This window comes from Nyctereutes procyonoides, unplaced genomic scaffold (assembly GCF_905146905.1).
Source record: "Nyctereutes procyonoides isolate TBG_1078 unplaced genomic scaffold, NYPRO_anot_genome, whole genome shotgun sequence".
Classification (NCBI taxonomy): Eukaryota; Metazoa; Chordata; class Mammalia; order Carnivora; family Canidae; genus Nyctereutes; species Nyctereutes procyonoides.
Genome location: NW_026575042.1, coordinates 49,757,060 through 49,783,958, shown reverse-complemented (window position 1 = coordinate 49,783,958; position 26,899 = coordinate 49,757,060). Strand labels below are relative to the sequence as shown.

Sequence of the window (26,899 nt, the reverse complement as noted above, 5' to 3'; positions counted from 1 at the left end):
AAATACTGTCACCCAATTTATAATCTTCTTGTCAGCCCCACAGCTTCATCCACAATGACATTAATAACATTAAAATTGGTGCTTATTTAGACAGGATATTATTTTGCCTTGACTCTTTTAATCATGAGCAACCATACGCATCTTTTTTCTGTATTTGTATTGGTCATTTCTTCTGTGAATTGTCTTTTTATACTTTTTTTTGGCCTATTTTTAACTGGGTTATTTTTTGTCTTATTGACTTGTAGAAACCCATTATATCATAGATAGTGGTCATTTATCCATTATGTGTCTTTGCAAATATTTTCTTCTAGCCTGTTGCTCTTTGAATTTTGTTTATGATTTCCATAATTTTGCATGTTGTTAAATTTTTCATCCTTTTCCATTATGACTTCGGTCCTTTGCGTACATTATAGCAAGTGTGGAATCCTTACTCTGGAAAAGGTTCTAGGAGGACAGACTTCGTTATATGGCATTGCTTGTATGTTAAAAACTGTAGAGTCTGTAAAGGCTGACATATATGTTCTGATTTCGTTGACCTACCAATGTCATGTATCATTCTCTCAGCAACCTATACTTCTGACATTAAGGTGGCTACTGGGTGGTCATCATTATTCCTGTGTCCACCTCTTATTTTTCTCCTGGACTACAGCTCTTTCTTATCTTCTGTTTCTTTCTTGTTATCTCTCTCTTTCACCATCAGAATTGATGTTTCCAGTTACTTCTTCTTGTCACTGCCACTGTCCTGCTTCATTCTTCTCACTCTCTTGACCCATCCCTACCATTCCCTCTGTCCTCTGTGACATTTTTTCTGATCCTTGTCAATTCTTATATGCTTCCCAAAATTTACTTGAACTACTCCACCAATCATAGGGCAATTTTGCCCCTTTCCAACTCTTTACTTTTGCTCGGTGTAGTCAGCCTTGCACTGCTAAAGAAGTACGTGAATGCTTCCGTGCACATACATGTGCGTGTGTCAGTGTGTGCAATTACTTCTGAATGGAGAGAGACTCAAGAATTCTTGTATCCAGATAGTTATGGTTTTAATGCTGGCCTTTTTTCTGGGATTGACTATTTAGAAAACTTTATAGCACATCTGCTCTGATTATATATGCCAACTTAGTTTCAAAGATGCTTTCAATTCTTTATTTTTTTCATTTTCTCCCATTTTTAGATTTTTCTATTTAAAAAAGTGATTTAAGATCTATAGTGCAGTGATTTCGGATAGCAACTCCAATCAAAATTCCTGCTAATAGGCTGTGAATGCTCAGTTACTCAGTGATGTTTATGTGGTATTAAATTTTTTTTAAAAAATGAAGCTTATGGTATTAGGACCAGGGTTTGGGTGAGGACAAATGACTTTTGTAATAAAATAAACCTGAGAGGATTTTCCCAGGCATTTTCTTTCCCACACAGAGATCTATTTTTGTGATTTTTAGCATGGATTTTTTTCCCCCTACAGAAACACCTGCCCCAGAAATAAGTTGCCTGCTTTAAATGCCATATAACTTGATTTCCAACAGGCGGTGGCCAGAAGGCACCAGGCTCACTTTAGCTCAGCAGGTGGTCTCTGAAACCTCCTGAGAGGCCATTGTCCTGAGAGCCCCAAAGGCCCAGAGTGTGAGGGGCACTGTTTTCCAGAGAAATGTGATCTCTTGTTCCATTTTCTGTTATTTGACTCTTTGATGGAGAGCCTTAAAGTAGGACCTCAATGGACCAAATCAGGACAGGTTACATGAAATCAGTTAAGCTTTTTTAGTCTTGTCTTTTTTGTTTCTTCTGTTTTTGACCAAAAAAAAAAAAAAAAAGAAAAAGAGAAAAAGAAGAAGAAGAAAAAAGAATTGACTCCATTAAACCATAGTTACTGAAGGTAATAGGGGCTTGAGTGTAAGAACTGGGGACTACTAGGGCTACTAGGGGGTGTATGAATTTGTTGGCGTACAGAATAGACACTCTCTTAAAATGCAATTAAATGTGAGAGGTCGGCGGAAGGTGTGTACAGCGACTTTAAGAAATGAATGAGACATTAACCATCTCAGCAAATAGTTTCTCTGGGTTATTATGTGTAGCCTCTGTGTAGAGATGGTTTTTCAAGTTTTGGATGGGGTGTGGGTGAGGTCAGATCAAACGCTGATTGGTCCCTAAGGCTCAGAACTAAGAAAACACCTCTGTCCTATTCAGCAGCTATCTACGAGTGATAATAGGCCTGAGATGGTGACGTATTGAGCAGCCACCAAGGACGCAAGAGGTTATAGAGAAAACAATTATGAATGATTATTTGAATATCAGAATTTCATATCTTTTTAACCTTGCTTTAATTGGGAGATTTCATATTTTATCAGTAGGGGGAGAAACTTTGTGCTGATGCCCTAACAGGTCACTGAACAGCAAGTGTTTGCTTCTTTATTTAGGTGACTCAGTTAAGGCCCAGCGCTGTGCCTGGAAAACTGGGTCCTGTTGATCACATGCAAAGCAAAGCAGTGACGGTGCCCAGAGCTGTGGTCTCCAAACTTAAATGGGCCTCAGAATTCCTGGGAAGAGCTTTTATTTTTTTTTTAAATTATTTATTTATTTATTTATTTATTTATGATTGTCAGAGAGAAAGAGAGAGAGAGAGAGAGAGAGAGAGGCAGAGACACAGGCAGAGGGAGAAGCAGGCTCCATGCACTGGGAGCCCGACGTGGGATTCGATCCCGGGTCTCCAGGATCGCGCCCTGGGCCAAAGGCAGGCGCCAAACCGCTGCGCCACCCAGGGATCCCTGGGAAGAGCTTTTAAAATGCAGATTCCCATTCTCTCTCTCTATGTCTCTCATGAATAAATAAAATAAATAAAATCTTAAAAAATAATTAACTCTACTTCACAGGGATATTTAGAGGAATAATTGAGATAATATGTCAGTCGTCTTAACTCTGGATTCCCAGTAGAGCCCCTGGGAAGATAAACAAACTTAAGAAAAAAACCCTAGATGTTCAGCCCCGTTCTGAGAGACGGTGACCTAACTGGTATGGGGTAGGGCTTTGTGCTCAACACTTCTAGGAAAATTCTCAGTGACTTTGATGTACGGCCAGGGTGGAGAACCACGGGAAAGCCTTGTTAGACAGCAATAGTCCCTGTAAGTAATGACCAGGATTTACTGTGGCTTGGGAATTTTGCTTCCAAATATCCAACACAATGTCATATCACTGAAAAATTATGGAACAAAATCTCTACTCTTTTATATGCATATATTTCATAACCATTTGGAAGTGGTGACGACACCGCCATAACTTATGTTAAGGCAGAAAACTCTTTACATATTAGATGGAAGTGGGAAGCCCGGGTGGTGGGAAGCCCGCCTTTGGCCCAGGGCATGACCTGGGGGTCCCAGGATTGAGTCCCACACCGGGCTCCTGGCATGGAGCCTGCTTCTCCCTCTGCCTGTGTCTCTGCCTCTCTCTCTCTGTCTCTCTCTGTCTCTCATGAATAAATAAAATCTTAAAAAAACAAAAAACCCATATTAGATGGAACTGAATTTAGAATCTTAAAATTAATTTGTATCCCCCTCCCTCCTGGGGTAACATGAAATAAAACCAACAGAGTCATATTGTCATGAATTCTGTCTTGAATTTCATTTGTTTCCCTGGGCTAATGATTACGGAGCAGAAACCATTGTTGAATACAAAATAGATCTCATTAAAAAGGAAAGTGTTACGCGGAAGGCTTTAACAAAATAGAAGAAAAAGGTTCTGACATTTAAAAATTACTGATAAATCCCTTTCACCCTTGCTTTGATCTGAATCCCCCATGTGTGTTTATCACCTTTGCAGGCATATTGACTACGTGCATATAAGGTTTGCAAACAAGTTCCGCAATGTCACTGCTGACCAATTAGTTTCTGAAAACCTTTCAAATAATCTTATCTTCCCCACAAGAGTGATTTAAGCATTGGAAAAAAAAAATCAATGAACTCCCCCATTGTTTGCTCTTCGCGGGGGAGAATCATGACTTGGTAAGTGTGGAGCCTCTCGTGGTTGTTTGTAAGCACATTTATTCATAAGCTGGTATGATTTGACTTCAAGGCTCAACTGCTGGCAAGGAAGAGCTTTTCAAGGGAAGCCATTCTCTGTGAAGAGCAGTTATATTTTATATAAAGATCATTTTAAAAATTCATGTCTCTAGTAAGATATCCAGATGTTAATCAGTTTTTTTTTCTCCCTTTAAATTTATTCTGAGAGGCTTTTGGATGTACTAGAATTTTCTCTTCTTGAAAGTCAAAATAATACCTAGGAGAGCTAGATCAGCCCTTTTGTACACTTTGCAGAATTTAGAGAAAAATGCATTTTTAGGTGGAGGGCAGTGGGATATTCAGAGCTATCCTGTGACCTTCTGAGGTGTACGCAGCCTGTTGGTGACAGAGGCCGCGCCAGAACCCTTGGTGTCCCCTCTCCTCCTGCTCCTGGGCCTGTGGCCCGTGTCGTCCCGCTGCAGGGCCTATCCGCGAGCTGCTTCAGTGCTTACAGTGTAATGGGCCCCAAAATAGGTTTGGGCCTGTGCGGAGAATGAAACGTACCCTTTTCTTCCGCTCTGATGATTCTAGGAAATCTCCTTTTCCTTCCTTTGAGAGACACATTATCTGCATTATTTGGCACTTTTTTCCACATAGACAAGGAATTGTTTTCAGAAGCTAATCCCTTTCCGTCACTCAGATTCACTCTAATCTGTGGAAGCTGGCAAGAAATCAGTTCACATTTTTCATGTACCTTTTGCTGAAAGACTCTCTGGCAGAGGACCTGGACTTTTTTGGGCTGGTCACGCACAGTTTGGTGACCACTGTCCCAGAACAGATGTGTTTACAAAAGAGCGCCAGCGACATTCTTGTGTGGCCTTAGCGCAGGCCTGCCTGTGGCCCCGTATATGAGAACGGGTCTTGATGTGACATTCGGAGCCGAGAATGAGTGAGGCCCCACTTTGGCTCGTTACTGCTGGAGGTGATGTTGCCCCTTGGCCTTTTAAAGAACAGAGCTAGGAAATATATGCCGGTGTTTGTGTGTGCGTGCGTGTGTAGACACATGCATGGGTACACAAACATGCAAAACATAGACACGAATACGTGTGCGAGGATGTTTCGGCTTGCTTTCTATGTTGTTTCCCCTCCTTCTCATTCTTATTGACTTAATTTTAATTTGGAACATGTACCACTAAGAGAGATCACTCCCTTATCCCTTCCACTCGATTATCTCCCACCCTTGTGAGTAACCAGCTTCATTGTTGTCTGGATTATCCATCTTGTGTTTCTTTTTAAAAAGTGAATATTTGTATCTTTAAAAAAATACCCAAGCTTTTGTTACACAAAAGAAGCATAACATATCTGTCTATCTATCTATCTATCTATCTAGATATATATATATATATATACATATATATATATATATATATATAAAAGCTTTATAATTTGCCTTTTTCACTTACTACTGTCTTTGAGAAATTAGTCCTTATCAGTTTATAAGGGTCTTTTTTATCATCTTCTACAGTTTTATATAGTAGTCCACTGTGTATATGTAATGCAGGATTGTCGGAAGACAGGCGGGCAGGGACAAGGGGCCCGCACCCTAAGAGGCAATCACCCTTAAAAGGGTTTTCCACCACCCTGGAAGGAACCCTCCACCCTTTCCCGTGTGATAGGTAGATGACAAAAACCTGATTGGGTGACAGGCTCATGGAGGGTTAATCAGATTAAAACAGCCCACCAATAAGCCCATAAAAATCCCTACACATAGAAACTCCATTAGCAACCCTCTCGGATCCCTTCCTTTTCAGGAGCTTTGGACTATGGCTCTGTAAACTTCACTGTCGCTCAATAAATTTTGCTTTGCTGCCCACCACTCTTCGCCTGGTGTGCCTCTTCAGTTTTTGAAGCAGTATAACCAAGAACCATGGGCACTGAAGCAAAAGAAATCCTTCAACAAATGTATATGTTATTTTGTTCAAACAGTTTCCTATTCGGGGTCATTTTTACCCTAAAATGGCAGAGGAAGAGTTTAATGTGATGTGAGAGAGGGGGAAGAGAAGACAAAAAAAAAAAAAAGAAAAAAGAATGTAATCATCATAGGAACCTCAAAAATATCCTGAGTGAAAGAAGCCACATACATAAGACTGGAGATTAAGAATTTTCATTTATGTGAATTATCTAGAGAAGACCCATCTACAGAGGCAATAGGTTTAATGGTTGTCTAGGGCTGTGTGTGAAATGGGGAATGACAGCAAATGGGCATGAGGTTTCTTCTTGGGGTGACGGAGATGTTCTAAAATAGGATCAGCTCACAACTCTGTAGATATACTAAAGTCATTAAATTGTACACTTAAAATAGATGTATTTTAATGTATATATAAATCATACCTCAATAAAGCTGTTAAAAAATTAGCATCAGGTGGTGTGTTCGACGTTCCTACCAGAACGTGATGACCTCTAATTCAAGCATGGCTTAAAGAGTTAAACCCTCTTAGATGTCATATATACTTAGGGGAAACGTTGGGAATCTCTCCTCCAATGGTATATACTATCTTATACTTCAAATCAGAAATACTTTTTTTCCAACATTTTATGCTTGAGGGTTTTAGTGAACTAATAACCCTTAAGGACATTTATTTATTGTAAACTGACTATGGCAGAAATTGATTTAATACTTTTAAAGAATTGAATTCTAAAGGACCTTGTAGACCGGTTTGCTTTGCCTTTTCATTTTACAGATAAAACTCCGTTGCGGAGTTTTAAAACTCTAATTATGTAATAAAGTTAGAAATACAGTCTTCTGCTCATCGGTTCTGCTCTTTAAATATTTATGCTGTTCTCTTAGGCAGCCATTTTAAAATGATAATTATTAAGACTGTGTTGAAACATGGAAAACTGTTTATTATACAAATGAAAAAAAAAAAAGCAGCGCGCCAAATCACCTAAATATCTTAATTGCAACCAGTATGTCAAATTTGGGTACATATCAAGGTCTGGAGTATAATAGATGAAAACACTATGTGTGTTATGGGTATTTCTCTTTTAATATCCCTGAATATGGCTGTATTATATCAAAATAAGTTTCTTTTCTAAAAAAAATATTAAGGCTGCCATAGACAGAATGTGGAATCATAGGGATGGTGGTAGCTAGCTGAATTTGTGACCTGCATTTGCAGACTTTCCCAGACCCCTTCCAGCACCGGGAATATGTGTGATGAGGTTTTATCATTCTCAGCCCCTGGACCTACTCTTCCTTGTGTACCTGCCACTGGAAGTCTTCCTTTGTTCCCTTGTTTCTCAGGCTATTTTATGGAATCTACTGATCTAGCATGGCTGAAGAATGACTTCTATGTGGGTGGCAACTACGGTCATCTGTCTCTACCGAAGGCAGAACATAAAGAAAATTGGCTTAAACTAACACTTTGCGTATCTAGATGACATTGGAAGAATATTTTTGCCTCCAACATTGGATGAGTTACAAAGAATGACTGAGGATGTTCTTTCTCTGGTTAGCCTTACATCTCAATGGCTTGTCCACAGTGAGGTCTGAGGGAGGGAGAAATACTTTAGGTGACTCACTCCCAAGACTCCCCTGGACTTGATTTTTTCATTTTGACTCTAGCTAAATGGCTTTTCCATGTGATAAGAAGCGTGCAGGAGCGACATCAACAAGTTAAGTAGCGCAGTGTTTCAGATCTTAGCTCTGCAAATACATTTCAATCATATATGCTTGTTTACTGCAGTGGATGAAGCTGGAGTCAGCCCATGGCTGATCTGGTGGGATAAATGTGAAGCTAGTGAATATTTATATATTTTTATTATTTTTAAAAATTTTATTTGAAAGATTTTATTTATTTATTCATGAGAGGCACAGAGAGGGAGGCAGAGACACAGGCAGAGGGAGAAGCAGATTCCCTGCATGGAGACCGATGTGGGACTCGATCCCAGGACCCCGGGATCACGACCTGAGCCAAAGGCAGACGCCCAACCACTGAGCCACCCAGGCATCCCTGAATATTAATATATTATATATATGCCTTTCCTCAGTGAGGGATTAAGTCCTACTTTCTAAAATATTTGGGTTTCTCTGAATGATGCTTTTGCTAAATAGTAGATGGTACTTATTAGCTCAAATGACTGATTACACTTTTATATCATTGTGCTTTCCCTGTTAAAGTAGTGAGATGTTATGGCCATAGCAGCTGCATTTTAGGTTAAAAAAAAGTGGGGGGTTCTGTGAAAAGGAAAGAGAAGGAGCAAGTGTGAACAAGCAGAGGACACTATGTCAGATGTATAGGCAGTGCTTGCTGTTAGATCTTTGATAGTATAGTCAATTCAATTTTCCACTCTGGCTTAAATAATTTATTTTATTCTCTCTTCCCAAAGAAACATCTTCCTGAATTATGTTTGTTTGTTTTTTTAATTCCACCAATCCTTTGCTCAGAAATGTCTAGTGAATCTCTCTTGCTAGTCGATTAAGATCTTATTTTACCCCCGGCTTCCTACGCCTAGTTTTGTCCAGGCCATGGAATCACATGTCCTGTCGACTTCCTTGAGAGACACTCTTCCAAAGTTGGGGACCCATCCCTCCCTATCCTCTGAGCATACCTCTAGCCCACTGTATTCTCCTTTCTCTGTGGAATCCCCTAGTATTTTTGTCTTCACAGTAGACTTGGCATTTATTTTTAAAGTTTTCAACAATAAAACCATAATAGTAGCTAGCTACCATTTCTAGTGCTTATGATATATGCCAGGCAGTGTCTTCAGTACTTTACAAGAGCTGACTCCTCAATCCTCAACAACATTTCAAGATTATTATTCTTACTTTATAGGTAAAGAAATGGAGACACACAGGGATTAGGTAACTTGTCCAAAGCCATATAGCTAGTTAAGTGGCAGATCTGGGATTCTATCCCAGGCTTCTAGATTCACACTGTTCTTGACCACAGGTCTAAACTACCATTAATACATTCTCTTTTTAGATGTTTTATTCCCTTAAGGTTTAACCTCTTTAAGTCAAAGACAAAGTCTCCTGTTCTCTGCTTTACCTCGTTACATAGCCCTGCGCCCGGAGCAAGGAGTTGCTCTGTGAACATCTGTTTATTGATGTGACCTACTATTTTATATTTTTAATTATTGTTTTTTAAAAAGATTTTTTAAATTTATTTTTTTATTTTTAATTTTAGTTTTTTAAAAAAGATTTTATTTGTTTATTCATGAGACACACACACACACACAGAAAGGGGGGGGGGCAGAGATAGAGGCAGAGGGAGAAGCAGGCTCCATGCAGGGAGCCCGAAGTGGGACTTGATCCTGGAACCCCAGGATCATGTCGTGGGCTGAAGGTGGTGCTAAACCACTGAGCCATCCGGGCTGCCCATAAAAGATTTTTATTTTTAAGTAATTGCTACACCCATCATGGGGCTTGAACTTATAACCCTGAGATCAAGAGTCAGATGCTCTACCAACTGAGCCAGCTAGAAGCCCCAGTGTGACTTGCTATTATCAGTGGTTGGTCAAGTTCTCAGGTTTTCCTAGGAGTTTTGGCTTTGTTGGGTTTGACTTGGTTTTATCTCCCATACACTGACACTCTGTTCTCCCTCTAATTAGTGGTATGAGATGGTCAATGTGGTTGCCAAGAATTCAAATCTGGGGCTTTTGTTACCCAAACGAACTCAGGGTGGGTGACTACTAATGAGTGTGAAACCGAATCTCAAATTTTTCTCTGTGCATCAAAGGCAATATTTTAAGTTTTGTGTGTTTATTTTCTTAAGCACAGTCTTTAAAATTATTTTTGGTTATTTGATGTGTCATACAAAATGAGAAAGAGCAACCTATGATTTCACTTTCCTTATAGTATCAGATCCTAAAACCATGCTTAATTTTATGCAGCTCCTCCGATTTCTTTGGAGAAGAAAAAGCTCTTCATACCGGGAAGAGTGAAAGTTGGTTATGGTGAAGTGACTTTTAGTGAGGGCTCTGTACGTACAATGTTAAGTTTAAGGGCACGTTATCTCTCCTGATAAAGGCAAAATACTTGGTCAAAAAAAGCTGAAGTCTCATGTTGTTGAAGTTTATTTTCTGTGTTTCTTTTATTTGTTTCTAACAGCTTGCTAAGATAGGTGCTCAGAGCCAGATGTTTCCAGTGCTCTAGTGGTTATATATGTACCTGTGCATTAGTTGGCGAGATAGAAGCTATCTCTGGCTAACGTAATAAGAAAGTAGTTGAAAGAGTATTGAATAACTGGCAGAATCAAGCGGAAAATGTCAGCCTTAAGGCTAACTGTAACAACTCTGGCATCTTTGGGAGGCCGGGCAGGAGCATCTCTTAAGTCTTGGCCATCGTAATGGCTCAGTTCTGTTCCCTTTTGATGCACAGCTTAGGATTTGTGTTCTTTGGAGGGGGGAGTTACATTTGTTCTTAGCCTAAGTTAGTCAGGTGTGCATTTCTTATTTGGGGTGATTGATAGGCCACCAAAAACACAAGAAATGGGAAAGGGGTATTTCCAGTTACTAAGAAGGGGAAACAGGCAACACTGACAGATGCCCACTTCTTTTTTTTTTTCTTAAAAGATTTTATTTATTTATTCATGAGAGAGACAGAGAGAGAGAGAGGCAGAGACACAGGCAGAGGGAGAAGCAGGCTCCCTGCAGGAGCCTGATGCAGGACTCGATCCCAGGAACCTGGGATCATGACCTGAGCCGAAGGCAGCCGCTCAACCACTGATGCTCACTTCTAACAAGGTTCCTCTCAAAGCAGAGAGAATTTAAATGATAGTTTCAACTTGAACAATGAGAGATTTGGATAGTGCCTGAATTCAATCACTAAGTTATTCTTCTAGGTGGAAAATCTTAGCAGTTTACTTCATTAATCAGCAAATGTTTTATATTGAATTGTGAATATGTGTTTATTTTTCTGATCACATTTTAAAAATGGTATTTATTTTCATATTTATTTATTTATTTAAATGTTTTCATATTCTGTTTTCAAATGTACACAAAAATATAATAAGACGAACGCATCAGTAATCGTTTATTCAATTTAAAAAAATATTAACATTTTGTCAATCTTGTTTTAGTTGATTGCATTTTAAAGGATTGACATGTTTTTAGAGCTGACTATATAGAAACTCAAAAGATTTACCATGAAGTCTGAGAAATGCTTTATGGACATACATCCAAGCATCAAATGATTAGCCTCATTCCAAAAAATATGTTGCCAGTTAGGACAGAAGATGGCCTTGTGTAGCATTAATGCACTGTTTATCTGGAAGTACAATTTTATTTCAATCAGGAAGGCTTTTTACTAACCTAAGACTGGAAAATCAATTCCCCAGTACTCTTTCCAGATTACCTTTACCAACTTTGTCTTCTGGTCCTTGGAATCTTTGGGGAGTGAATCCGAGGTTTTATTTGATAGTAAATTTTCTGAATGCCAGTCTGCATGTGCACTACGAGCTGAAAATCCTCTCATCTCTTTTGCAGTTGAAAGATGCATGAGTGTGATGCAGTCTGGGACTCAGATGATCAAACTGAAACGTGGAACCAAAGGGCTAGTCCGGCTCTTTTACCTGGATGAGCATCGGACCCGCCTTCGATGGAGACCCTCTAGGAAGAGCGAGAAGGCAAAAAGTAAGACCAGCCTTTGAATTCTTTGCTTGACTTGATATAGTAACACATGAGTTATATTTGCTGGGCTCTGTGGAAGCTTCAGGTCTATGGTATTTTTGTAAGTTTTGCCGTCTGTTGCTAAAGAATGTGGACAGACTGAATAAGTAAGGACCATTTTTGCGTTTTTAATTCTTTGGGAATTTCAGTCCATAAAAGTTTTCTTGTCCATGAATGCTGTGAATGTTAATATTTCCCCTGTATTGGAGGCATCTTTTTTTTTTTTTTTTTTTGTTGTTGTTGTTGTTGGGATATGAGGTTTTATAATGTGAGACCTTTTATTTTATTTTATTTTTCAAGAAAAGGTGAAGGGTATCATAAATCCAATGGACTTAAAAGTGTATGGCCATATTCTGAGCACGGTTAACTGATTAATGAGTTGACTTTTGATAATATCAAGCAAAGGAGCCTTGATCTCAGCCCTACTTAAAGTCTCTGTCCCACACTTTGTACAGTCACCAAGTCGGTGTCAGGTCCCATGTAATGGCTCTCTCATCTCCTTCCTTCCTGTTTCAAAGGCACCGCCCTGGTCTACAGTCTTTTCACCTTTCTGGCCTGTTGAGATATCTCCTAACCGATATCCATTTTGCTAGTTTCTTCTGCTTTTGTCGATTAAGACGCTTTCCTCTTCAAGTAGCAGAAGACTTTGACTAACCTAGACTTCATGATAAATGGATATAACATCTCACTCAACAGGAAACTCAGAGCTCGGCAGGTCCAGGCGTGGGACATTCTCTAGTTCGGTTTTCCTCAGTGCTCTTGGCTCTGTCCCTTGTATGTTGGCCCTGTAGTCAAGGCAACAGCAACATGATCCTTCCTTTTTTAGGAGAGAGGAACCCCTTTCCAGTATTTTCTCTCAAAGCAGACAGTCCCATGTCTCCTTGGTTAAAACTGAGTTATCGTCTCATACCTTAATCAGTCATAAGAAATAGGAATGGGCCAACCCCAATGGCCTAGACTCACCAGAAGTGCTCTAGGGTAGGCTTCGGCTCGTTTCTTTGTGAATCATGCAGGGAATGAGTTGATACCAGAAGAAAATTGTGACTTTGCTATTAAGGAGGAGGAGGAGGAGGAGGAGGAGGAAGAGGAGGAGAAGATGGTACATAGAGGCAGTCAGTAAACTTGCAACACTTCTGGTTCAATGCTTTAAAACAAGCAAGCAAACAAATAAAAAAGTACTATTTTAATCTAAAGTAATCGTCCCTGCTAGTGCTTCACTGATCCAAAGCTGCAGTACTGCTCCTTTACCTAAATGGTGCTTATCTCTGACTCTTATACTAGGCTGTGATCTAGCCTCCCCCTACCTTTCCAGCTTCATCTCCCAGCTCTCTCTCTCTCTCTCTCTCTCTCTCTCTCACTCACTTTCCAGTCTAGCATAAATAGTCTATTTAACATCCCTGGAGTGAACCTCGTGTTTCCGTATCTTATGCTTTCTCTCCTGGGATGCCACCCTATTCCTCTGTACCTCTCTAAGCCCTGCTTCACCTTTACCATCCTAGCATTCTTTCTGTAAATGCCGATCACATTTATCAGTGCTGCTCAGTTATCACCACATGTTTTTTTTTTTCCTTCCAATTTTGAACTCTCATCTTCTGCATAACTCTAGAGTTGGTCCTAGGTACTTTGTGTGTTTCGCCTGTGCAAATGTGCAAACTGTAAATTTGATTGTATTCATAGTCTCCTTTTCTACCAGTCTTTTCATCCCGATGTGTATATCGATCTTCCTACCATAAATTTCTTTTTTTTATTTTTGCTTTTTGTTTTTATTTTATTTTTAAAGATTTTATTTGGGATCCCTGGGTGGCGCAGCGGTTTAGCGCCTGCCTTTGGCCCAGGGCATGATCCTGGAGACCCGGAATCGAATCCCACATCGGGCTCCTGGTGCATGGAGCCTGCTTCTCCCTCTGCCTGTGTCTCTGTCTCTCTCGCTCTCTCTGTGTGACTATTATAAATAAATAAAAATTTTAAAAAAAGATTTTATTTATTTGTTTGAGGGAGAGAGAGCACAAGCTGGAGGGAGAGGCAGAGGGAGAAGCAGGCCCCCCACTCTGAACGGGAAGCCCGACAAAGGGCTTGATTCTAAGACCTTGGGATTATGATCCGAGCCAAAGGGACGCGCTTAACCAACTCAGCCACCCAGGTGCCCCCGTATCATAAATTTCAACATCTCCTGATGCAGGGCCTGGAAAGGCATTGTCCAGGCTGCCCAGGAAGGTAAAGTGGTATGTGGACAAGGTTCCTAGCAGGAAATAACAGGGCTTGTATTTCACAATTGAACATAATACTGCAATTCACAGAAAGTGAATTTGTTCATGATTATTTTTTTTTTAAGATTTTTTTATTTGAGAGAGAGAGAGAGAGAACAAGTATGGGGAGCAGCAGAGGGAGAGAATCATCAAGCAGACTCCATGCGGAGTGCAGAGCCTGATGCAGGGCTCGACCTTATGACCCATGAGACCATGACCTGAGCTGAAACCCAGAGGCAGACGTTCAACCGACTGATCCACCCAGGCGTCCCTGTTGATGCTTATTTTTAAAATTTACGATGGTTTTGTTCTTTCTTTTCCCCCTTAATCCATTATGCATACCTTCACCCGCCACGTAACTGTGTGCCTTACTTTCCTCCCAGTACTTATTGACTCCATTTACAAAGTGACCGAGGGCCGGCAGTCTGAGATATTCCACAGACAAGCTGAGGGGCACTTCGATCCCAGCTGCTGCTTCACCATCTACCATGGCAACCACATGGAGTCTCTGGATCTCATCACCTCCAACCCCGAGGAGGCCCGCACCTGGATCACAGGCCTCAAGTACCTGATGGCTGGCATCAGTGATGAGGACTCCCTTGCCAAGCGGCAGAGGACCCACGACCAATATCCTCCCCGGAGTGTTAACTTTGATCTCGGCGTGTGTGTGCGTGTATTAGACCGTGTTTTATTCTCTCCTACAAGTTTGAGGCATAAAGCTGCTTTCCTGTCTTCCTCTTTACCCCCAGCACCTTTCTGCCCTCTGCTCCCTCTGACCCCAAGTAGATGAATGCGCGCAACGTAGAGAGACAAGCTTGCATGGACGCAGGAGCAGGGTTCTGGTGAGGAGCCTGAATTTAGCACCACGATCTGAGAGGCCTCTGCGTGCAGCCTAAGGTTTCCTAGGAGGGATGAGCTAGCTGGGAAAGAGTTTATTTGGATTAGAGAAAATCCTGCTTTGTGATCAAGTCAGTTTAGTTTAACAAATACTTTTTTTTTTTTTAAAGATTTTATTTATTTATTCACGAGAGACCCAGAGAGAGAGAGAGAGAGAGGCAGAGACACAGGCAGAGGGAGAAGCAGGCTCCCTGCGGGGAGGCCAACGTGGGACTCGATCCCGGGACCCCTGGGGTCACACCCTGAACCAAAGGCAGATGCTCAACCCGTGGGCCACCGGGGTGTCCCAACAAGTACTTTTTGAGTTCTTATTACATATGAATATTAAGCTCCTTCCTCCTTCTTCTCTCTCTTTAATTTACAGTTTGGAAACTGACACAGAAGGACAAGTTATTTTCTACTTCATACCATTTACCTTCTCTCAATTGTTTAAAACACTTCTGGGGACACGTCTGAGTCTCCTTGATTAAGCCCTTTCTTGAGGTCCTGTAATACTGACAAGATAGTCAACATGCTTGGTCTGAAGGCACTTCTGCTGCTGGTATTGAGCTGGTCAGCTGCCATGGCCTTTCTGGCCTCAATTTCCTTATCTGTAAAGTGAGGGCAATGGAGCTGTTGACTGCTTTGGTTCCCTTTTTCAAATTTTGAATGGTCTTAAAATACACGTGTCCCTGTGTATGAAGAAATAGTACCACTTCCTTGCTGTCATTGGAATGTGTGCCCTGATTTTTCTCCCCCCAGCGTAGTGATAAATTTGTGCTGCTCTAGTTATAATTCCTCACCCAGGGTATTGTTTGAGCAGAGCAGAAATATTCAGCCCATGAAAGGAATTTTGACAGTGTGAATGTCTGAGCTGATGAGCCGTGATGTTTTTCATCAATATTCACAGCATGCGGATAGATGCACCTGGGATTCATAAATGAACAAAACATAAACATAGAAACTAACTTTCTGTGCTTTATTCCGTTAATTTAGTCCTTCACTCCTTAACATTTGGTTTACAAAAAAAGCCCCACAAAAATACCGAATAAAATCGCTTTCTGGTATAAGCCACAGAACTGTACCAACAGTGCCTGGAACTAAAAGAATATTCATTTTTCATGAGCAGGAGATGTGAGATGGGGCAGTTCAAGGGTTGGTCAGGCAGTGGCTCAGTGATGTCATCAGAGACTGGGGTTCGACGAGGCACAGGTGGTTGGTGCGGTCCTCAGTGGGCTGCCCCTTGGTCAGACGGATGTATGGCTGCTTCAGGTGGCAGCTCCAAACAGCCCTGCTCAGAGGGATCATAGTTTCTTCTCACAAACCTTTTTAAAAATTTTTTTTTCAAAGATTTATTTATTTATTTACTTATTTACTTATTTATTTATTTATTTATTTATTTATTAATTTATTTATTTATGAATGAGAAAGAGTGAGAGGGAGAAAGCCCAAGTGGGGTGAGGGGCAGAAGGAGAAGCGGACTCCCCACTGGACAGGCCGGATCCTGGGACTCCCGGGATCACGGCCCCATTGGCAGATGCCTAACAGACTGAGCCATCCTGGTGCCCCTCACAAACCCTTTTCTTTAAGAGCAAAGTAAATCTTCCCAGGACACCCCTCCCCTCCTACCCCCAAAAGACTAAGTCTCATCATTGGCCAGAATTGCTGTTACAGGCCCGTTCCTAAGCCAGTCTTCAACAAGGTAAATAATGAGCATAATTGGAGCTCGGGACTCTTGCACTCGTAAACACTGAAGACTCCAAAGAGTTCGTTGTTTATGTGGGTTTCAGCTGTTGATCCTGTCATATTAGAAATTAAATCTGAAAATTAAAAATGATATTTGTCAATTCATTTAAAATTATAATGAACTATTACATGTTAACATATATTTTTTTAAGGTTTTATTTATTTATTCATGAGAGACACAGAGAGAGGCAGAGACACAGGCAGAGGGAGGAGCAGGCTCCCTGCAGGGAACGAGATGTGGGACTCCATCCCAGGACTCCGGGATCACGCCCTGAGCTGAAGGCAGATAGATTCCCAACCGCTGAGCCACCCAGGCATCCCACATGTTAACATATTTTTATGAGAACTATTTTTCAAGACAAATTAGTGAGGAACAGTAGAGTGGCTTTCCTCCTTTGCAAGTCTTTTTAACATCCACCTGAATAGAACCCAAGTATTTTCCTGTCTGCCTCTGCATTCAGTCCGTATGTTATATTGTTTTAGTGGAAATGCATGAAGAAAACTTATCCTCACCCAGGTAAATAGTTGGAAAAGGCGGGGACTTCATGGTTATGGGGACCCTTTGGGTTATACTTTGGGGATGGCTGTCCTAAGGCCAATCAAGATTCACCTTCCTGCTCCATTGGAGCACCTGGTTCTTGCATACCTGAACACAACCGAGGTTCTCCAACAAGGAAGAAGGAAGGAACATGGCTGTAGGGGAAGACAGTCCATTCTAGAAGTTGCTATCCTCACCCAGTTAACTAGGACAAATTCACAGTGTTCACAGAGCCTTTAACTATGTATGTAACTGCCTCTCATAAGCCTTGAAGTAGACCAGTAAGAGCAACGGGCATATTGTCGTTTTTTTCTAAGTGGCGGCAAAATTTACCCCTTTATCAGATCTTTCCAGTTACATGAGAAATGCATGCTCATTGCGGTAAGCCAGAGAATACAGAGCTGCATAAAGAAAAGATCAATAGTCTTTATCCCTGTGTATGAATTTTTGCACCTTCTTCTTCAAGGTGACTGATGTGAACAATTTGATGCACCCCCTTATCCCTCCTGCCTCATTTTTAAATCCGGTGATCTGTTTTTCTGTTGAGTTTTAAGAGTTCTGTATATTAATCCCTTATCAGATACATGATTTGCAAATACTTTCTTCCATCCTGTTGGTCTTTTTACTTTATTGATAGTGTCCTTGATGCACAAGATTTTTAAGTTTTCATAAAGTCCAATTTGTCTGTTTTTTCTCCTCTCACTGGTACTTTGGTGTTAATACCCAAGAAATCCTTGCCATATCCCATGTTGTGAAGATTTTATTCTGTCTTCTGTTAAGAGTTTTATTGTTTCAGGTCTTCCATTTAGGTCCTTGATCCATTTTGAGTTGATTTTTGTGGGGAGTGTTAGCTAATGATCCAACTTCATTCTTTTACATGTCGATATCCAAGTTTTTCAGGCCCGTTAGTGGAAAATACTGTCCTTTTTTCATATAAACGTCTTGTCGGCCATGTCAAAAATCATTTGACCATAGATGTGAGCGTTTATTTCTGGGCTATTTTAATGATTTATATGTTTGTCTTCACGTTAATACAACACTGTTTTTGATTACTGTAGCTTCGAGATAAGTTTTGAGATCAAGAAGTGGGAGTCTTCCAATTTTGTTCCTTTTCAAGATGTTTTGGCTATTTAGAGTTCCTTGATATCCCATATGAATTTTAGGATGGATTTTTCTATTTCTGCAGAAAGCATCATTAGGATTTGGATAGAAATTGCATTGAATCTGTAGATTGCTTTGGGTCGTACTGACATTTTAACTAAATTGTCTTCCAATCCATGAATGTGGGATGTGTTTTCATTTAGTTGTGTCTTTTTAAATTTCTTTCAACAACGTTTTGTAGTTTTCATTGTGCAAGTTTTTTGACTTCCTTTATTCCTAAGTATTTTATTACTTTGATTCAATTGTAAATGGAATTGTTTTTGTAATTCCTTCTCAGATCGTTCATATATAGAAATACAGCTAGTTTTTGTGTGTTGACTTTGTGTTCTACGACTTTGCTGTATTCATTTATTCTAACAGCTTTTTATGGAGTCTTTAAGGTTTTCTGTATATAAGATCATATCATCTGTATGTAGAAAATTATATTTCTAAATTAAACGGCCCTTCCTTCCTTTCTTCCTCCCTCCCTCCCTCCCTCCCTCCCTCCCTCCCTCCCTTCCTTCCTTCCTCCCTTCTTTCTTTCCTTCCATCCTACTTTTCCTCATTCCCTCCTCCCTTCCTTCCTAGTTGCTCTAAAACTTAGTTGTGTTGAATAAAAGTGGTGAAAGCTGGCATCCTTGCTTTCCTTGTTCCTGATTATAGAGGAAAACCTTTCAGTCTTTCACTGTTGAATGTGATATTTACTGTTTTTTTTTTCATATGTGACTTTTATTATGTTGAGGTAGTTTTCTTTTATTCCTATTGCTTTGTGTGTTTTTATCATGAAAAGTTGTTGAATTTTTTCAAATGCTTTCTGCATCAATTGAAATGATCATGTGGTTTTTTTCCTTCATTATGTTGATGTGGTATATTGCATTGATCTATTCTCATATGTTGAACCATCTGTATATTCCAGGAATAAATTCCACTTGGTCACGGTGTATAATTCTTTTAATATACTACTGAATTTTTGTTTGCGAGCATCTTGTTGAGGACTTTTATGCTGTTTATTGGTCTGTATTTTTTTTCTTGTGGTATCTTTGGATTTGGTATCAGAGTAATGCTGGCCGCATAGAATGGGTCAGGGGATGTCCCTTCCTCTTCAATTTTTTGAGAAGGATTGGTGTTAGTTCTTTTAATGTTTGGTAGAATTCAGCGGAGCTATCAAGTTCAAGTATTAAATATCGAGTTTCCTTTGTTAAGAGATTTTTGGTTACTGATTTAAGCTCCTTACTGGTTATAGATCTGTTCACATTTTGTTTCCTTTGTGATTTAGTCTCTGTAGGTTTTGTGTTTCTAGGATTTGTCCATTTCATTTAGATTATGCAGTTTGTTAGCATGCAATTGTTTATAGTACTCTTCTATAATCCTTTTTTATTTCTGTAAAATTGGTAGTGATGTCCTCACTTTTGTTTCGGATCTTAGTAAGTTAAATCCTTTCACTTTTTTTTGTTAGTCCAGCTAGCTAAAGGTTTGTTAATATTGTTGATCTTTTCAAAGAACCTACTTTGGGTTTCATTGATTTTTCCCTGTTGTTTTTCTTTTTCTATCTCTGTTTCATTGCTTTTTAATCTTTCTAATTTTCTTCCTTTTCTGCTAGCTTTGGATTTAGTTTGTCTTTTTCTAGTTCCTTAAGTTGTAAAGTTGATGGCTATTTTGAGATCTTTCTTAAATTTTATTTTTAGTTATTATTTAAAAAAGTATTTTTAATGACAGTATGGTTGACATGCAATGTTACATTAGCTTCAGGTGTATTAGCTGGAAATTTCCCCATTAGCACTGCTCTCACTGTATAAATTTTAGTCTGTTGTGTTTCATTTTCATTTGTCTTTAAGTGTTTTCTAATTCCTTTATGGTTTCTTTTTTGATTCATTGGTTGTTTAAAAGTGTGTTGTTTAATTTTTAAGATTTGTGAATTTTCTAGTTTTCCTGGTTATTGGCTGTTAACTTCATCATGTTGTGGGAAAAGAAGATACTTTGAATGAGATATCTGTTTTAAAATTGGAGACTTAATTTATGGCCTAAAATATGATCTATCTGGAAAATGTTCCACGTGCACTTGAGAAGAATGTGTATGCTGTTGTCGTTGGTTAGAATGTTCTGTTCATGTCTGTTGGACCTAATTGGTTTATTGTGTTGTCTACATTCTCTATTTCCTTATCTTCTATCTGGTTGTTCTATCCATACTTTGAGTGAGGTATTGAATTCTCCAACTATTATGTAGAACTGAATACATTTCCCATCAGAGGTATAATTCTTATATCTTTGAGCCTTTAATCAATATAATATGGCCTTATTTATCTTTTAAGAACTTTTTTTTTTATTTAAAGTTTATTTTATCTGCTATTCGGAGAGCCACCTCTGTTCTCTTTTGCTTATTTGCATGGAATATCTTTTTCCATCATTTCACTCTCAACCTGTTTGGGGTTTTTGGATCTTAATTGAATCTCTTCTAGTTGGGTCATGTGTTTTTATCCATTCTGCCAATCTCTGTCTTTTGATTGGAGAGTTTAATCCATTTATATTTAAAGTGTTTATTGATAAGAAGGGGTTTCTGTCATTGTGCTATTTGCTTTCTATATGCATTATAGCTTTGATGTCTCTTGTTTCTTGCATTACATTTTTTGTTTAGTTGATTTTTTTTTTTAGAGGAATTTTAAATTCCTTTCTCATGCCCTTTTATGTATATTTTATAGCTGTTTTCTTTATGGCTACCTTGGGGATTACATTTAACATCCTACAGTTATAATACTCTAATTTGAATTTACACCAACCTAGCTCAATAGCTTTTTGAACCTGATTTTGTTTGTCCATGTTCACTGGCAGTAGAAAGTTTTCATGTTTGAATTAACCAGGTTGACAGCTGAGGGATTTCATATTCTGAAAATATGCTATCTGGAAAGCAAGTAAACCCCAGAACTGCACAGGGAACAATTTTATAAGAAATATAGAAACAGTTGATGCTTGTGTCACTAAGGAGAGAAAAGGAAAGAGGAAATTAATAAATAATAATAAAGAAGCTGATGTCAAAAATAAGGAAAGTTATGTTGAATCAGGGAATGATTCTCCATACAGATTATTCAGAATTTGATAGGGTTTTAGGTAATATTTTAATAACAGAAAAACATCCTTGATTGAGCATACACATTAATTACATTAGTTGAACAGCTTTGGGATGTTCATTATTATTACATTTCAGACAGGCCTGAAACTTTCCACTGTGAATTAATACTGAGCGTAATGAATCTTAAGTGGCTGTATGAAAAGAAAATCCATCCAGTGTAAAATGTAATTCAAGTTATTTCTGCAATAGGGCCATGCTCCTTGGAGTTAGATGCAGTACTTCTATCTATTACAAGCAATATAATGTGTTTACAGACTCAGACTGGCATTGCACTGCCTGGCATTCAGCCCCCAATTCTGGCCTGTACCGTGTAACTTTAAGTCACTTAAACTCTTTCTCCTCAGAGTCTTTGTCACCTGGTGATGATATTAATCATAGTGTGTGCCTTATGTAGCTGTGTGAAGATCAAATGAGTTGATATACACAAAGTACTTAGAACACTGTTATTAAATACATATTAAGCACTTATAAATTATGGCTACTTTTTTTATTGCTAAAGAGAGGTAAGGACTGACAGTTTTTGCTTTCCTACTCAGATAAAGTCTGAAATCTCAGTGGCCCCAGCCTGTAAGCCTCAGCGTTTTTTCTCTATCAGTCCGTTCTCCTCCATGATTTCCCACCTTATCTCTTGAACCTACAAGGGAAATTATTACCCCTAGAAGATTTTAGGCAGTCCCTTATGGATGTTGTGAACCAAAGGTTTACATCTTCCCTATAAATCATGAATCCTGCACACCGTGGCCTGTAAGGCATATCTGGCCCATTACCCTTTTTCTTTTTCTTTTTTCCATTACCCTTTTTCTATGTGCTCCCACACTAGGAATTGGTTTTCAATGGTTGAAAAAAATCAAAAGAAGAGGAATTTTGTGAAATTATGAAAATTACATGAAATTCAAATTTCAATGTCCATAAATACAACTTTATTGAAATATAACCATGCTAATTAATATGTGTGTTGCCCATAGCCACTTTTGTGTCATAGGAGTAGAATCGAATAGTTGGAACTGAGACCTAATGGCTTACAAACCTTAAAGTATTTACTATGAAGCCTTTTCCAGAAAAAGTTTGCCCACCCCTACAGAAAATACCATTCAATGCTTTACATTTTATAGTTTTTGATAGAAATTTCTAGGCCATAACTTGTCATTCAGTTTTTACTCTACCAGTTTTTTTGTTTTGTTTTGTTTTGTTTTGTTTTGTGTTTTACTCTCCCAGTTTTTCTTTACAGAATGATAGTTTCTCAAACTTGTCCTGTATAATGATGCAAGTCACTAATATAGAGCTTTCGTGGGCATTCATATCTTAATTATGAAGAATAGCTTTAAGGTATCAGAATACTTTTACCTGTAATTGTATCGTATACCATCTGTACTATTACTGGAAGAGAATGCTTTTTCCTTTCATTGAATCTTAGAGTTGGAAGGGACGTCAAGGTCATTTAGTTGTGTTCACTGACATTATAGATGAAGAAATGGAAGGCCCAAGAAGTGACATAAGTGACCCCTTGTCACAGGGCCAGGTCCACAAAGAATCAGGACTAGGTCTGATTCTACTTCTGTTTATGCCGTACTAGTTCCATAATCCCCTAAACCAATTGTCAAGGCCAGTTTGTGCGTTGACACGGAAGGCGTGGCAGACACAGGCCCACCCTTAGGGTTTATATCAGCAAAATACTCATACTTAGGGTTTGCTTGTCTTTGCCTCTTCTCTGGAGAAGACTTTGAGAGGCTTTGGTAAAAAAGTATAAAATAAATGGATGAGAGTATTATCACTATTGAACTAATTTCATCACTTCTTTGAACTCTGGCAAAGTACATTGTTGGGTACAGAGAAGTGTCCACAGTCAAAAGAAATAGACAGGGATGGGCACGGTGTGCCCAGAAAACAGAAAAAAATGAGAATCAGATACTAGTAATTGGCTCAAATGTTTCACTCTTTTGATTCTTCAATTATTTTTACCCTCATCCTGGGTCACTTGTTAACTTCCAGGTGTCATGTATAATGAGCTCCTACCTGAGAAGAAATTGAATTAGAAATAATGAGGCTGGTTATTTTCAAATATTATAAAGGGAACAAAATGTGAAACAAGGTATTTACTGTATGAAAATGACCTATCTATATAAAATTAGAAGAAATAAGACTTTCCGGTTATTTTTACTTCCTGAGGTATAGTCTCCTACAATCATAATTTGAATCACCTAAGAAATGTGTAGCTGTGCTACCCCAGGGAGGACTGTTAATATATTGACTTTGAACATTAGTTTGATGTCATCTTGATAAGCAAATATTAACCCTTTACTCTTTTCTGTCACCTACTCCCATCCTCCTATTTGTTGGTTTTAAACCTATACCTTTCCCTTTTTTGATTTTCTGGTTTCTTCCACCACCATTGTTTCTTGATTCTTCATCCGCCTTCAAATTTTGAAGCTCAGTTTGGTTTTCTAAACATACACATGATTCCTGCCTTCTGTGATTTACCCCCAACAACTATGAATCATCCATTCTTAAAAAAATTTCTGTTCACCCACTGGTTACCATTTATTCTGCTTCCTTACTATGCAGAACAACCCAAGAGTCATTCCCCCTGAGGATTTTTTAAAACCTCAGTTCACATGATGTAAATCTTTTGTATCTAAACTCAGCTTCCTACCCTCAGCCACCTAATATCATACTGGCATTTTGAGGGTAACCTCTAGCATATCATGCTTGCCCTGGAGTTAGAAGTTTGGTGCTAATAGGTAAGAACCCTCAAGACTAGTAATAGGAAGATGAACATAGTCTAGAGAGAGAGGCCTTCTGTATACGAGTCGAGTCCTAGACCAGGTTGGCAAAAACCTGGATCTCTTACTAATTTATCCTAAACAGATCTCCCCTTCTCCTCTAGCTATATATTCTCATGGACAGTAAGGAGATTGAACTAGACAGTCTAAGTTTCTAAAAGTAGGAGTGGGCCAAGCAAAGGGAACTGAAAAAATTGTCTAGTGTGGGGTGTCATGGAGGTAAAAATATACTAAATGGAAGGTCATGGAGAAAGAAAATAAGGCGTAAATATTTGGGGTTTCATCACATCATATTCCTTAATGGACTGGATAAGAACGTGTGGGTTAAAGAAGCTCTCAGGGGAACACGGTTTGACTCATTTCAAAGTGAAGGGAATGATGTACAAGTGCTTGTTCCCCTGGTGGTGGTTGTCCCTACTGGCAGCTCACGAGCCTGTGGTTGCAGGCAGGGCCTCCTCAAAAGAATTTCTTCTCAAGTCCCGTGTTCGTGGTAGACCGCTTTGTGGGTATTCTGTGAGAGAGCTGTTTTTATTTTGATGAAAAAAGTGTTTTTCTTGACCTTTCTTCATGTGGGTGAAGCAGACCTTTGAGGAGGCTGATAAGAACGGTGATGGCTTATTGAATATTGAAGAGATACACCAACTGATGCACAAGTTAAATGTCAATCTGCCCCGAAGAAAAGTCAGACAAATGTTTCAGGTACGTTTTCACAGTTGAGTTGGACTTTATGTAAAATACACATTGGAGGTTATTGTTGTACTTGGGGGTGTTTCAAAGGCTGTTTTGTTTCATTGAAAGTTGATCTTACCTGTTCTGTATTGTTTTGTTTTCCTTTGATGAAAAGAGGCATTTTGTTTCTTGAAGGGGGAAAAAACCAATTTCATACACTCAACATATATCCATAATTTCACTTCCTAAACTGCTTTTCTTTTTTTAATTGTTGCTGTTTTCAGAGGGTAATTATAAGCGCGTTACCTGGCATTTAGGTAATGGAGTGAACTCGATCAAGGCCCCTTCGAGGGAGTGATCACATCTCATGTGCCTACCTCACAGAGCTCTTGTGAGGATTAGAATAAAGATGAGGTAACATGAGAAAACAGCAGTTACTGGTCTTCAAGAGGCTCTGTTTCATTTCAGAGGAGTTTAAGATTTAGAATCCATGATGCTTACAAGTGCTGCTGTATTACTCACTCCTGTGATTTAGGGAACTCTCCAGAAGTTCTCCAACTGCCTGTTGGTATTAGATGAGATGCTCTTTTCCTGTTGGTCAGCGCTTGAGGAAAATCCTTGGGCCCAAAGTTCCCCTGTGGCACCCAGCTGGGGTTGTATCTAGTCCTTCCAAGGTGCAGAAGTGAGCTCCGTTAAGTGAGTGCCAAGACAATGTTAGATTATGAGTAATTGCTAATATATTAATTTAGGAAGTGCTCTTATTTGGAGAAAAGTCATATGCACAATCCATGTTTTGCAATAATTTTCTATTCTAAGTGATCGGCTGGTATTTTGTACATGTAAAAATAAGCAGAGGGTGTGATATTTTATGACGGTTAATGTTTTGTGCCTCTTTTGTTTTCTAACCATTCGTTCTTAGAGGTGGTAAGGGCAGAAACGACATGAAGGATGAGTTGCCATAATGACTTTCAAGGTGGAGGCTGGTTCCATTCTGTGACCTTACAGTGGCCCTGTCCTTGGGAAGCTCTTAGATGGACATGGTTTGCAATGAGAGGAGCTTGGTCACATTGCACTGGAGAGCAGCATAAGAGAAAGGAGAGAAGAGGAAGGCATATGCTGGAGAAGGAACCCCAGAGATGGAGTGAGGGACTTTGGAGAGGAAATGTGTTGTCACAGTAGAGCGAACTGTCTTTCAACTATATGGAAGGCTTTGCCACATTCCTGGCACTCCCTGTGACATCTCACCTTTACCCTGTTGTGAGCCCCACACTCCCAGCTGTTCCTTTCCATAGAAAATGCTCATTGTGCAAAGAGGTGGCTGCTGATTCGGTCAGAGAGGCCAAGCTTAAAGAGGAAGGCAAAGTCTTTGCCTACAAAAATAATGAGTGGGGGTACTTTTTGGAAGTTAGATATGTCTGGATTTTTCCCCCTTCAGACACCTTTTATTTCTAATGCACTAAGCATTTTGCAGGAGATGTTTGTGTCAAATGTCTTATGCGTTCAAAGTAAATCCTTCAGACAAGTTTTAAGAAAACATGAGGGGTCTCTTTTTGTGGCCCTAGGTTTAAAGACTTATCAAGCCAGAAGTGACTGGATAAGCAGTAGGACCTGCTGAAGAACATTTCCACTCTAGGCCTGGTACCCAGCAGGGTTGTGTAAATGCTCTTGACAGGAGTGATAGGGCCAAAGGTCTTATTAGTATTATTTCAGGAACATCCTTCTTCTGGCTGATTTGCTGGTGCAGACATTGAAGCCTTCCTAGAATTTTCTTTTCTTTTCTTTTCTTTTCTTTTTTTTTTTGTTGTTGTTGCAGAGCAAGATTCAACTAAAATTTGTTAATCTTTTAAGTTCTGGTTAGCTACTTTTGAAGACTTTAGATGCTATTGTTTAAATGTCAGAGTTCTCTGCTCATAGCTATTCAGGCATTTATAAGGAAATCTTGAAAAATGCTTCTTCTCTGTATCCGGGGTTAGATATTTTGAAACAAAGTTATGGCAGAAATTTGAAGGTTAGACCCAGTTTCTTAAGATGCAGTAAGTGACTCCACAAACAAGCATCTCACACACCAAAAATGTGGATATTCTATAGACCGTTCTCCTTCTACCTTTAAGAGGACAGAAGGCTCC

At 39.3% G+C, this 26,899-nt stretch overlaps 1 protein-coding gene across 1 annotated transcript in view; it reads left to right on the top strand.

Annotated features, from left to right (window-relative positions):
• Positions 1 to 26,899, top strand: part of PLCH1 (phospholipase C eta 1) — a 200,903-nt gene that overhangs the window by 106,920 nt on the left and 67,084 nt on the right. The window contains exons 4-6 of the mRNA XM_055320875.1: positions 11,472 to 11,618; positions 14,284 to 14,527; positions 24,674 to 24,803. Of these exons, the coding sequence (XP_055176850.1) occupies positions 11,472 to 11,618; positions 14,284 to 14,527; positions 24,674 to 24,803 (521 nt within the window). The remainder of the gene's footprint in view (positions 1 to 11,471; positions 11,619 to 14,283; positions 14,528 to 24,673; positions 24,804 to 26,899) is intronic.